At 44.8% G+C, this 13,872-nt stretch overlaps 1 protein-coding gene across 7 annotated transcripts in view; it reads right to left on the bottom strand.

The window, feature by feature from the left end:
* The window catches only part of LOC134408811 (ATP-binding cassette sub-family C member 12-like), a 76,413-nt gene that overhangs the window by 38,916 nt on the left and 23,625 nt on the right, over positions 1 to 13,872 (bottom strand). For 6 of the 7 annotated variants that reach the window (XR_010026129.1, XR_010026130.1, XM_063141257.1 and 3 more), the window contains 5 exons: positions 12,979 to 13,251; positions 10,625 to 10,696; positions 8,895 to 9,019; positions 4,884 to 4,956; positions 1,785 to 1,988 (listed from right to left, as the gene is read on the bottom strand). Coding sequence is in view for 5 of the 7 variants with exons in the window: in XM_063141257.1 (XP_062997327.1) it covers positions 1,785 to 1,988; positions 4,884 to 4,956; positions 8,895 to 9,019; positions 10,625 to 10,696; positions 12,979 to 13,251 (747 nt within the window). In the remaining 2 variants the exon portion in view is untranslated. The remainder of the gene's footprint in view (positions 1 to 1,784; positions 1,989 to 4,883; positions 4,957 to 8,894; positions 9,020 to 10,624; positions 10,697 to 12,978; positions 13,252 to 13,872) is intronic. The other variant, XM_063141260.1, reaches the window with a different exon arrangement.

Raw genomic sequence — 13,872 nt, 5'->3', positions numbered from 1 at the left:
CGGAACACTGAGGCATCTCTTCTGTGACTTGTATGCCATCTGCTGGATTAATGTGGTTATTTTATTTTTCAAGGGGGGAGGGAGGAGGGGACCAATGGTGAAACACACATACTAGATCGAGAAAACTACAATGTCAAGGACGTTTGTTAGGATTCCATTACTGATGAGGAAGATGTCCTAATAATTTACGAGGCAGTAAAGCTGGAATATATATTACATATTTCTATACCACAATTACTTTTCCAATATTCAATAACAGGTTTCCATTCCTTCATAAATTTGGGATTCTTCTATCATCTCTCAGTGTAATGCTTTGTCTTTTTTCATAGCATTCCTTACATACTTTGATGTGACAGATGGATGGGAATTTAGTGTTTATATTGTTTATAGGTCATGTTTTCATGGCTATGATATGTGTGGAAACAATAAAAAAGGAAAAAAAATGACAATGAAAAAAGAAAAGCGTCCCAAGAGGCAAATCCCCACATCGGAACGCCCATAGACTCTATGGCATTTCATTGCTGAAAATGGGGCCAATTCTTGAAAGACCCCAATTCTCAAACCAAGGATCACTGCCTAAGTCCACCCCCAGTAAGAATGCCATTCTCAGTATTACAGCACATTGCCAGGTGCTCTGCTTCACCTTTGGTATCTTGCATTTATTTATTTATTTTTACATTTATATCCTGCCTTTTTTCCTCCAAGGAACTCAAGGCGGAGTACATAATCCTCCTCCTCTCCATTTTATCCTCACAACAACAACCCTATGAGGTAGGTTGGGCTGAGAGTCTGTGACTGGCCCAAAGTCACCCAGTGGGTTTCCATAGGGTGACCATATGAAAAGGTGGACAGGGCTCCTGTATCTTTAACAGTTGTACTGAAAAGGGAATTTCAGCAGCTGTCATTTGTATATATGGAGAACCTGGTGAAATTTCCTCTTCATCACACCAGTTAAAGCTGCAGGTGCCCTGCCCTCTTTTAAATCCAGTCACTCTAGTATAGCTCCTGCAGCTTTAACTGTTGTGATGAAGAGGGAATTTCACCAGGTGCGGCATGCATGCAAATGACACCTGCTAAAATGCCCTTTTCTATACAACCGTTAAAGATACAGGAGCCCTGCCCTCCTTTTCATATGGTCACCCTAAAGTTTCCATGGCCGAGTGGGGACTAGAACCTGGATCTCCCAACTCCCAGTCCAACACTCTAGCCACTACACTATACTGGGCAGTTGACCCTCTCTGCTGAAATAAACAGCAGTTAGGTGTTTGTTCTCTTGGTTAAAGATATGCTAGGGGAACAAACATAACAGTTCTACAGATGCTGTGTGTGAAAAACCCAATGAGGTCAGAGGAGGCACCATTCATGCAAATAGTAATTGTAACAACGGCTTTTTAAAAGTCAATTGTAGGCACATGTGTAGGGGCCTGCATTCGGTGGAGAGGGCTTTTTAATCCTTTGCCTCCTGCTTTGGTTCTGATCAGGATCAAGGGGCTCCTGTTCCAATGGAAGCTTCCCCCCACCATGCAAATGGTAGGTGCATTGGGGAGCGATCTGGATTGGATCCACCCACTGCAGTAGGTTGGATCCCCACTATCATGGGCTCAGGGTTGGGCCATTAAGTGCTTTGTGTGCATGCATTGACACAATAAGAGGATGCATCTGCCAGCCTCAAGATTTACCTTCCAGAGAGCAGGGGAAAGGGAACTGAAGCCGTTGGTGGGTTTAAACAACAAACAAACCTGTATTCCAAACTGTTGAAACCAGTTTCATTTTCTTTCCATTACCTGCAGCTGATGAGTAACGAGGAGTATGGTCTTCCCTCGCAGGGCTTCTTTGATGCATTCTTCAAAAATATACTTTCCAACATGTGCATCAACTGCAGATAAAGGGTCGTCCAATAAGTAAATGTCTCTGTTGGCGTACACGGCACGAGCTAAGCTGATTCGCTGCTTCTGGCCTCCAGAAAGGTTGATTCCTCTTTCCCCTATCTTTAAAAGAGCAGGATGGTAAAGTCAGTCAAGGGGGTAAGAATAATTTTCATGTAAGACCTTCCCATTTAATCACACATTTATGCACTCATTGACCTATGGCTACTAAGCTGCATTTCACCACTGAGTTCAGACAATGGGATTTCCCTAGCACCCATGATTAGGGTGACCATATGAAAAGGAGGACAGGGCTCCTGTATCTTTAACAGTTGTTTGGAAAAGGCCATTTCAGCAGGTGTCATTTGGATGCATGCAGCCCCAGGTGAAATTTCCTCTTCATCACAACAGTTAAGGCTGCAGAAACCCTGCCCTTTTTTGTATCTGGGCGCTCTAGTATAGCTCCTGCAGCTTTAACTGTTGTGATGAAGAGGGAATTTCATCAGGTGCTGCATGCATACAAATGTCGGGTGACCATATGGAAAGGAGGACAGGGCTCCTGTATCTTTAACAGTTGTATAGAAAAGGGAATTTCAGCAGGGGTAATTTGTATGTATGCAGCACCTGGTGAAATTCCCTCTTCGTCACAACAGTTAAACCTGCAGGAGACCTGCTCTCTTTTGTATCTGGTCAAGAGGGCAGGGCTCCTGCAGCTTCAACTGTTGTGATGAAGAGAGAATTTCACCAGGTGCTGCATGCATACTAATGACACCTGCAACTGTTAAAGATACAGGAACCCTGCCCTCCTTTTCATATGGTCACCGTATACAAATGACACTTGCTGAGATTCCCTTTTCAATGCAGGAGCCTTGCCTTCTTGACCAGATACAAAAGAGGAAGAAGGAGGAAATGCAGAGAAGTGACGGTAAGGAAACGTGCTTCCCCCCATGTGTTGATGCTCATAGGCACTCTTTTCTCTGTATGTTTCCCCCTCTGCAGCTAATAGTAGCCCCCTACCCCCCCACACACACATCATGTGAGATATCTGTAACAGGGATACAATCATGCAGAATGTGTCTAATGGGGGAATTGACTGGGTTCATCTCCACATTAGTCTTCTGGGGATACATCGACGTGACTGTGGCTGAGAAACGCTATGCATTCAGATGAAGTGTCTGGTGTCTCTTTCAAATCGCTGCAAGAGACAGTGTAGCAAAATAGCCGGAACTAAAGTATGTTAAAAATACGATTGAGTTCCGAGCGAGGGGATGTTCCCAGCTAGAACGCCTTTAATGAAAATTTAAACTGACAAGTTGGCCAGGAGGGACATGATGCCAAATCCTATTATTATCACAATCCCCCCCCTTTCTAGAATATGTACCTGCTTTCATTTCAAGCCACTCACAGGGAGACACGGCAATACAGCTTGTGTAACTCGGATAATAAAACAGGCCTATTTAAACAAGGCTTGCTGCGTCTGGCTCTGCTAAATTGTCAGTTACTGAAGGCACAAAATGTGTAGCGGTCCTGATAGGAATTAGGGTCACCTATAAACTCTGCCATGAAAAGTGGAGGTGGGTGGAAATAACGCTTTCGTCACAGTTTAAGAAGTCAGGAAGAACAATTCTATGGCCACTGAACAGCATCTGGGAGGTCATGAGATCCTGCAGTTCTCCTCCTCCGCACCTGTAGAGAGAGCGCTACAGGCATGGAGGAGGAGACCTAATTGTGGATCTTCTCCCTCTATGGAAATCTCTGTGGCGGCTTCTCTTTCCAAGGTCTTGGAGGGTGGGAAGGGGGCATTCCAGTGGGTACAGCTGGAAGGGAGACGGAGAGTTCCCTGCAAGATCAGAGTAACCATGGAGACCTCCATCTTCCACCCACCCTGCCTGGCTCTCGGCAGCAGGGCTTGGATAGACCAAGGATTGCTCTCTGAAAACAACAGAATGAAATTTAATAGGGATAAATGCCAAGTTCTACATCTAGGAAATAGAAACCAAAAGCACAGTTGCAAGATGGGGGATAATTGGCTCAGTAATACTGTAAACGAGAAGGATCTTGGAGTTGTTGTAGATCTCAAGCTGAATATGAGCCAACAGTGTGATATGGCTGCAAGAAAGGCAAATGCTATTTTGGGCTGCATTAATAGAAGTATAGCTTCCAAATCCCGTGAGCTACTGGTTCTTCTCGATTCGGCCCTGCTCGGGCCTCATCTAGAGTATTGCGTCTAGTTCTGGGCTCCACAATTCAAGAAGGATGCAGACAAGGTGGAGCATGTCCAGAGGAGGGCAACCAGGATGATCAGGGGTCTGGAAACAAAGCCCTAAGAAGAGAGACTGAAACAACTGGGCATGTTTAGCCTGGAGAAGAGAAGATGGAGGGGAGACATGATAGCACTCTTCAAATACTTAAAAGGTTGTCACACAGAGGAGGGCCAGGATCTCTTCTCGATCCTCCCAGAGTGCAGGACACGGAATAACAGGCTCAAGTTACAGGAAGCCAGATTCCGGCTGGACATCAGGAAAAACATCCTGACTGTTAGAGCAGTATGACAATGGAATCAGTTACCCAGGGAGGTTGTGGGCTCTCCCACACTAGAGTCATTCAAGAGGCAGCTGCACAACCATCTGTCACGTATGCTTTAGGGTGGATCCCTGCATTGAGCAGGGGGTTGGACTCAATGGCCTTATAGGCCCCTTCCAACTCTACTATTCTATGATTCTATGATTCTATGATTCTAAGTGGCATAACAGGGTAGTTAGCATGTATTAAAGGGCAACGAATCCACAAAGTAATCTTCCATATTTGGCTAGGATGAATCAGCCACTGCCTCTGTGTGCTTTCATGCCCCCCACCCTCTACTAAAGTCAACGAGAACATGGCCAATGAATTTGGCAGCCCAGTGACAAGTTGAGTAAGAATATTGAAGTGGTTTCACTCTTGAAAACCGTTTACATGAAAGGCAGTTGTAGAAATGACGAAAACCTGCATTAAGTCAGCTTGTATCACAACACCTACCTCAGTCATATCTCCGTATGGCAGAAGGTCCAGGTCTGACTTCAGACTGCAGACTTTGATGGCATAATTATACCTAAAACGTAGAAAGTGAAATATGTTCAATCCCCAAATTGCAAGGTCTCATGTCCATGGCTAGCTGGCGAACACCGGGAATTGGAAGACTTTTTCAGCTGTCTAAATGTGCATAGGATTGCACCCTTCAGGCTTTGAAAGTTAAAAACCAGCTCCTTAAATTGACTCCAGAAAACAATTGCTCCTGGACTGAGAGCCTTTGGAGGTGGAATCCGTGAGCGGGTGCAGTAGTTTCGTATTTTATTCTCAGTAAGGATGACCCAGAAATAAGGATTCACTGTATTTCTAAATCCTTATTTTCTATCTCTTTCTTCCTCCCCCCTCACTTCCTCCTTTCTACATTTCTCTCTTTTCTTCCCTTTTTCCTCTCCTGGGGTCCTCCAGGGACTAACCAATTCTCAAAACAAGGAATTGCATACGTCTATTAGAATATAGCAAGAAGCTCTGAGGAAGCCTTGGACTTGCTCCCTGGTCCATCCTGAGCAGGGGCCCCTATCCTAGATCCTCCACCCTGCCCACTTAACCCCAGGGAAGAACCTCTGCCATCAGATTCTGCGGAGTGGACCTCCTCCGACTTCTCCAAGAAGTAGGAAGGCTTTGAGGAACATGCCCCAACTTAACCACTGCAACTCCTAAACTCACCACTAGGAGAAGCTGAAAACTGCATCAAAACACATGTTACAGTGGTCAGATGCAGCATTGGGGGCGGGTAGTTGCTATCTTGTAGCCCAACTCCTTTATTGCGTGCCAACATGGCCAACAATTCCGGCAGGTCTGAGACTGCCTCAGATAGCCATGCTGCCTGGGGATGATGAGAGTTGCAGTCCAACACATCCAGAGGGCATTGGGTTCAAGAAGACTGTTGTAGGCAAATGCTGAAGTAACTTGTCTCCTTGCATTAGCTGCAGGATTGCGAGCCGTGGCTGCCAGTCCTTGCCACGTGGCCTGAGCTGTCACCTGTGTGTTGTGGCGTTTCAGGGAAGCTTTTCCCCTACTGCCAATCTTTTCCTTAAGCACGGCGTGGACCCAGTGGAGACCAGGTTGCCTCTGTAGGAGTTCAAATTCTACCTCTGCCACGGATTCATTACATGGCTCTGGGTAGGTCACTCTTGCCCAGCCTCAGTTCTCCAGCTGACACATGGAAATAATGGCAGCCACCTCGTCGGTCAAGTCAACGCAGAAACCCGGAACACAACCTTGGAGAGTTTCTCCAAGAGTTCTTCTCCTTGTAAACTTCTTTTTGAAAGCCATTTCTTTCCTCAGCAAATGAGAATGAGAGTGTTCCCCCGCCCCCCAAAATAAAAAAATTGTGGAAGACAATTTCAGCACAACTCTATCCCCCAACCTTCCTCTGCCAGATAAAGCTGTACACATATGCCATAGGGAACAGTCTCCATACATGCTTGGTGGCAGGAGGGGCTGAAAAAACCCACCAGCACCATGAATGAACTGAATGTGCACCCTGAGATTGGCCTCAGGACCAAGTCTGGCTGATTTCAAGTTTTCCTGGTCAATGTTAACCAAACAGAGCAAGCCTGGAACTCTCATGGTGCCCTTTGAGTGCCCGACTTCCGATATTGCATTCTCTTAGCAGACCTCTGAACGGCTGAAGCATAGCTGTGTTATGTGATCCTTTGGCTGTTCTCTTGCAAGCATTGTTTATTTTTTCACTTAAAGCAGATTTACCTTGCTCTTCAGCTGAAAAGGTTCCCAGTGCAGCTTATAGATCAATAAAAACAACAACAGATCATGCAGTCTAAGAAACGCAGCACAAAAGGAAAAAGGAGGAGGAAGAGAAGCAAACTTAGGCAGCGGTTCTTAAAATTACAGGTTCTCCACTCTTTTTGACCCTCTCTCTTGTTCAGAACACAGCTACAGTAGACATTCCAGGCACCAAGAACCCAACTATATATACAGTCACACACCACTTCGTTCCAAGTAGCAACATGTGATGCCAAATGGATCAGGTCTCTGCAGGACAGTTTTTACCAATGCCTATCCATTTTGGGTCTAAAGAGAAACAGAGGTTTTATACATGTGGCATTTATTATGCTCTCATCATTCCTTACTTCCAGTTGTGTACGGGTCCATTAGATGACATAGTGACCCTCCAGTTTCATTTGCTTTTAAACAGTACTTTTGGCAGGTTTTGTGTGTTTGTTTTTAGAGCAGGAAAAATGTGGTACTATTTCTGAAAGGGTAAGAGAACGTTTCCGCTTGTGTGATTGCACTGTTCTGCTATATCACAGCGCCACCTGGAGGCTATATAGCAGAAAATCAGGATAGGTAATGCTCTTTGTGTAGTGCTCGGATCTCAATTCGGCAACGAAGCCCTTTTGGTGGCCATCACCACATTTTGTGGCTGGGAATGCCCGAGTTGAACTATGGGCTGTGTGAAGAACTCCTTCCTTTTATCTGTCCTGAATCTCCCACCAGTCAGCTTCATGGGATGACCCCGGGTTCTAGTATTATGGGAGAGCTAGAAAAATGTCTCCCTCTCCACATTCTCCACACCATGCAAAATTTTGTACACCTCTATTATTCAAGCTGAACATTCCCAGCTTGGAAAGAGTAAACCAAGAAGTCAAGAGACCAAAGGAAGCAGTTAGAACTGAGAAACATGCCGGAGCCAGCAAGATCATGATTGTTCAGGCAAATCTGAAGCCTTTTACAGCCTTCCCTCTCCAGGAGGCCAGTGAGGCAGCATCCCAGGGTTAAAAAGTCTGGTTTTGTTATTCTACCAAAATTAACAAGCAACACGCAACGATGTGAGTGAGGCCATTTTGTCATATCATATTTGAAAGACCGTATTCTCCCTTATGAGCCTGCCCGTGCTTTGAGATCTTCTGGAGAAGCCCTTCTTTCTGTCCCACCATCTTCACAGGCGCGCTTGGTGGGAACATGGGAGAGGGCCTTCTCGGTGGCTGCTCCAGTGCTCTGGAACTCTCTTCCCAGGGAAGCTAAGCTGGCTCCCTCCTTGATGGGCTTTTGGAAGCAGGCTAAAACTAGTTTGTTCTAGCAAGCCTTTGAAGAATAATCTGGTCCTCCATCTATGTTAATGACTTATAATTTTGTTGTGTATTTTAAACGTTTATGTTTTTGTTTTTTATTATTTGTTTATTTATTTATTGGTACTTTTCTTTCCCTAGGTTTAAAATGTATATGTTTTAAATTTTGTAAGGCTGCCTTGAGGCCCAGTAATAGGCAAAAGGCAGGATACAAATAATAATAATAATAATAATAATAATAATAATAATAATAATAATAATAATAATATCATGACTAGATGGCTGCCATTTTTTGGACTTTCGAGGAATGCCTCTGTTGGTGAGTCAGTGTCATGTTCAGGTTTTTGCCGTTCCTTCTTCTGAGGCTTAGACACACCTGCTATGGCAGCTGGAATCTGACAAACCCTGTGTGATGATATGAACAGGGTGATCATTGAAACACAAGGACTGTTTAGCTGGGTCCCCGGGGATGAAAGATACTGAAGAAGAAGAAGAAGAAGAAGAAGAAGAAGAAGAAGAAGAAGAAGAAGAAGAGGAGGAGGAGGAGGAGGAGGAGGAGGAGGAGGAGGAGGAGGAGGAGGAGGAGGAGGAGGAGGAGGACGACGACATGCATTCTGTGACCACAGTTGCCTTCCTCCCTTAAGATACTGTAAACTGAGAGGGAATTTCTCATTAGGGTTTAGAGGACTATAAGGGGTACGACGGCCATGGGTCCACTTTTGACAGGGGACAGTCCTCCATTCGAAAGGCTACCATAGGACTGCCCTCCCTTTGAAGGTGTCCTTATATCTTCAGAAAGGACTGGAGTTTTACTACTCTTATAAAATGAAGGCTGAAGCTAAGGGAACAGCCCATAACTTTCCTAAGGGGGGGGTAGATAACCTCCCCTCTTGTGACGACAGCCCTGGTCTCCTCCTATTTTCATATTTACCTTTGTTCATCATATGCATCTCCGAAAAGTATGTTTTCCCTGATGCTTCCATGAAATATCCATGCCTGCTGTGACACGTACGCTAAAGTGCCATCCACGGCCACTGTCCCCTTATACAGGTACATCTGAAAAAGTAGATGGCGCATTTAAAGATGAAATCTGTTTCACTGAGCTGCCCTATTAACTATTACCATTGACACAGAAGATCATGGCCTCTACTGAGTCCCTGATTGCTTTCTGCGGAGAATTTGGAGAAGCCTTTTTTTTTTTCAAATTTCATTACTGTGCACATCCATGCAACAGAAAAAGTAATACGTTTGATGGTACTTTCAAACTAACGTTTGAAATGTTGTTTTTTAATATTACAAAATGGCATAGGCTTTCATAGGTGACAAGCTAATTGATGAGAGCAAAGTGGAAAAGTCAATTAAAAGCTGATTGAAGAGATACATTCTAAAGTTCTTAGAGAGTAAAAGTTAGGCAGGGTCTTTATCATGTGTATAGAAACAATAATTTCTGTTAAACCCCACATTAATACAGTCAAATGTCTTTATATCAACTCTCTTGTGTTCAATGTGTCCACACAATTTGACTTTTCCAAGAAGAGAAACTCTGAGGTTTGCAACACTACATCCAGGGAAATTAAAACGATCAGCCACTGGCTACTAAGTGTCCCTGCTTTTTATGTCGGACTTGCATGAGTTTCTCATTTATACCCACCCCTACTATTAACTGCTCATCCAAAATAGTAAATGCTGTTCAATGTGAAAGAACTGTGGCCATTATTCTTTAACTGGCGAACAGACACTACTCCTCAGTGGTCTACTGCTTACAACAACACATTGGTCCCATTCAGACAACACGCTAAACCATGCTGCTTAACCACAAAATGGTTAACGGAATGCATTAACCTTAATTCATTCCATTAACCATTTTGTGGTTAAGCTGCATGGTTTAGTGTGTTGTCTGAACGGGGCCATAGTATTCTCTCTCATTGGTTTGATGTATATTTTTTACAACACAATAACAGTAACTATACAGATTTTTTTTAAAAAAAAACCCCACAACCATTCGATTTTGTTCCAATTATATTTACTATCATCAGTACCCCCCAACCCAGATGTTTTGTTTCTGTATTTCTAAGGGGTTGGGAGAAATCTCCTGTTTTGGTTAGGTAAGTGAAAAGCTCTCATTGCGTTTCTTGCACCAGCCGTGTGCTCGGGATAGCATGATTGTGCGCGCTCCATATGGCTCGTGCTGGTGCTTTGCATGCACATAATATTGGCGCCAGGCCCAGCCGCCTGGGGCAGGCAGCGAAAACTGAGCCGCCTCGTTCGGCACTGGGGGCGGGGGCTGGGAGACACGTTCCCGGAAGTCTGGAACGCGCCTTCCAGCTCCTCCCTGCAGTGCTGATGCAAACCTTCTCCTGCGCACTGGCTCCAGAGTGCAGGAGAAGCCTAGATCGGTGCGGTGGTTGGGGAAGAGCTGGAAGACGCATTCTGGACTTCGGAAACGCATCTCCAAGCCTTTTCCCAGGTAAATTGGGACCCAGTCCCGGTTGCCCCTGAGACCTTCCATTTTTCCTGGAGGTCTCCGGGGTTTCCCGGTACATCTGGTCACCCTGCTTTCAACAATGTAGGCATTGTAGAGTTTAATGCCCCCTCCCCCCAAAAATGTAGAACATTCCAATAGAGATGAACTCGTAAAGAAGAGTTTAAAAGACAACGTACCTGTCCTAATATCGCTGCAATGATGGAGCTCTTGCCACTTCCTACATGTCCACAAACCCCCAAAACCTTGCCCTGCAAATCATTTTGAAAATAATTCATCCAAAATTATCATCATCATCTATTTATTTATTACCCGCCTCTCCCTCCAGTTCGAGGCAGGAAACAACATGGAATACAAAATATTATAAAACACATAAAACGGATTAAAACATATAAAAACTAATACATTGCTAAAATAACAGCCAGAAGTCTTATTAATTTGACTGGGTAGGCCTGCCGGAAGAGATCAGTCTTTATTGCTTTTTTATATTCAGAAAGACTATGGAGTTGGTGGATCTCTCCCGGCAGGCCATTCCAGTCTATGAGCGGCAGAAGAGAAGGTCCTCTGGGTAACAGATGTTAATCTAGCTTTTGCTGGCTGAAGTAACTTCTTCCCAGAGGACCTGAGTGTGCGGGGTGGATTGTACGAGAGAAGGCGAGCCCGCAGGTAACCTGGACCCAAACAATGTAGGCCTTTAAAGGTAATGACCAACACTTTATACTTCGCCCGGAAACTAATTGGCAGCCAGTGGAATGATTTTAAAAGTGGTGTAATATGGTCATCCCTAGATGTGCCAGTGACCAACCTGGCTGCTATATTTTGAACTAGTTGAAGTTTCCGGACTAGGCACAAAGGTAGCCCTATGTGGAGCGCATTGCAGAAGTCGAGGCTCAAAGTTACCAGCGCGTGCACTACCGTCTTTAGGTCTTCTAACTCTAGGAAGGGGCGCAGCTGGTGTACCAGCCGAAGCTGGTCGTAGGCACTCCTGGCCGTCGCATCTATCTGGGCTGTCATTTGGAGCGATGGACCCAGGAGCACCCCAAAGCTGTGAACGCAGTCTTTCAGGGGGAGTGTAACCCCCATCCAGAACTGGGGTATGCTACATGTGCAAGCACAGAGCAATTCTTAAGTCTTAACTGTTTTGTATGCAAGACAGCTCTCCGGGACTCGTCCAAGGCACTTTGGCAACACAATGCAGAAAATCGAAATGGTGCACTTCCAGCTGACTGCTAACAACAACTTCTACTAATAAATCCAATCAAATCGAATCACGGCGTTGCCCTTTGCTTTTGAGGGGTGTGTGTGACTAAGTGGATTGCTGCTTAAATTGTAGGTTCTATATTGTGTAAATATGTTTTTAGGTTCGACAGGCAGTTTGAAAATGCACGTTTTGAGCAGGAAGCAGAATAGGAACTCACCAACGAATGTATAATCTGTTACAAGAATAGTTTAAAATTATAGGTGATTGGCATTCTTTACATGTTGCCCTAAAGCAGGGTCTCCCCTTAGACATTTTCACAGCCCCTCTTGTACCCACCTAATCTACAGCAGCAGCAAAAAAGAGGCTGATTAAGCAAACAATGTGTGCCTTTTTTACATACAACAGTACCATTTTTTGTTTGTGTGGTTTTGCTGCTGCCACAGTGGCCATTTCAGGCGCCATTTCAGCCGCAGCAATTTTGGCAGGGGTGGGGTTCAGCCATCAGTGGGTTCTGGGAGAGAGCATTGAAGCCCCCTTACTCCTCCTGCAATTTGCCCATCCCTGCCCTAAAGGAATTTAAGTACAAATTAATATAAATACCTATTGCCCGATTTGAGTCCACCAGGAAAAGAGCCTTTGGTGTGGTGGCCCCTTCTCTTTGGAACTCCCTGTCCCTGGAGATCAGGCAGGCCCCAACACTGTGCTGCTTCTGGTGCCTCCTGAAAACAACTCTTTTCAAGGGAAGCCTTCCTCAGCTGACCAGCCACTTTTTTTAACTGGTACTTCCTTTTAAATTGATCAATGCTTTTTTAGTTAATTCTCTCTCTCTCTCTCCCTCTCTCTCTCCTGTTTTATTCCTATGTTCAGCACTCTGGAATCTATTTTAGAGATGAAGCTGTATATAAATACTGTATGTAAATAAATAAATACATAAATAATAAAATGATCATCAGTAGCATACACATGGGACCTGCAACAAAATGTTGCAGCATGGAGTGATTCTGTTCAGGGTTCCAGGCATTCTTTTCTCTTCCCTCACCTTTTCAAGTTTTGCGATGCAGTCCTCAGTTCAAAAATTGCACACAAAAAATGCATATAACAGAGAAAGATGTATATGAAATGCATACATTAGGAAAAGTTTCGTATGAAAATAAGTGTGTGTGTGTGTGTGTGTGTGTAAAATTTGAAGAATTATGCAAAATTTGGATGGTATGGACTTATGATTGAATACATCTGAAACTCCAGGGAGCCTGCTATGTCCGAATCTCTCTATTACCTCCATCCCAAATTAAATCAGATTAAATTCATACATTATTGTTCAGATATACCTACTTTCTGTATTGTGAAGCTTATGCTGTGCAGGCCAAGACTACTGCTACTCTCTTTCCCAGAAACTGATATCTGAGAGGGAGAGACAACAGTTCCCATCGCTGATTGGTGTTTGCAGACATTTTTCCCATTCTGGAGGGTCTCCGTGCTACTTCTGGTGATGTGTTCACTGGAAGACTTTTTCCAGGACAATGTGGCATCTTGCAGTACCATGGCATTTGGGGGGTCCCTCAACGTCATCACATACGCCGGAGGGATTTCCGTGATGAGAATATTCTGGAAGACGAAGAAGAGGCAGATTCAAGGGGAAAGCCAAATGCTATCGGATCACTCCATTTTGAGGTAACAGGGCCATGGCCAGTGTGGCAGAGCACACACGTCTTCCATGCAAAGTTCTCGGGTTCTGTCCCTCGCATCAACTTGTCCATCCCCTCACTTAAGGAGGAGATTCTGGACAGGCAAAAGGAAGTACTTCTTCAAACTGCACAGAGGGATGACCAGTAACTTCAGAGGATGGGTGGGTCGTGGAACCAAGCAGCACCACATGCTTCCATAATAGTGTGGTGGGCTCGCTTACACTAGTTTGCCTATTTTCTCCCCTCTGCATAGTTACCCTAACCACTGCCCCTCCCTGTGAATATGGCCCATTGGTTCTTGTTCAAGAAAAAAAGCCACACTGCATGATACATCAGCTGTGTCCCTTCAACTGATACGTCAGCTGCGCCCCTTCCTAGATTCAGAAGACCTAAAGACGGTAGTGCACGCGCTGGTAACTTTGAGGCTCGACTTCTGCAATGCGCTCTACATAGGGCTACCTTTGTGCCTAGTCCGGAAACTTCAACTAGTTCAAAATATGGCAGCCAGGTTGGTCACTGGAACATCTAGGGGTGATCACAT

Source organism: Elgaria multicarinata, chromosome 14 (genome assembly GCF_023053635.1).
Source record: "Elgaria multicarinata webbii isolate HBS135686 ecotype San Diego chromosome 14, rElgMul1.1.pri, whole genome shotgun sequence".
In the NCBI taxonomy this organism is placed as follows: Eukaryota; Metazoa; Chordata; class Lepidosauria; order Squamata; family Anguidae; genus Elgaria; species Elgaria multicarinata.
Note: the sequence above shows the minus strand (reverse complement) of the source record. Positions and strands in the feature narration are given on the sequence as shown.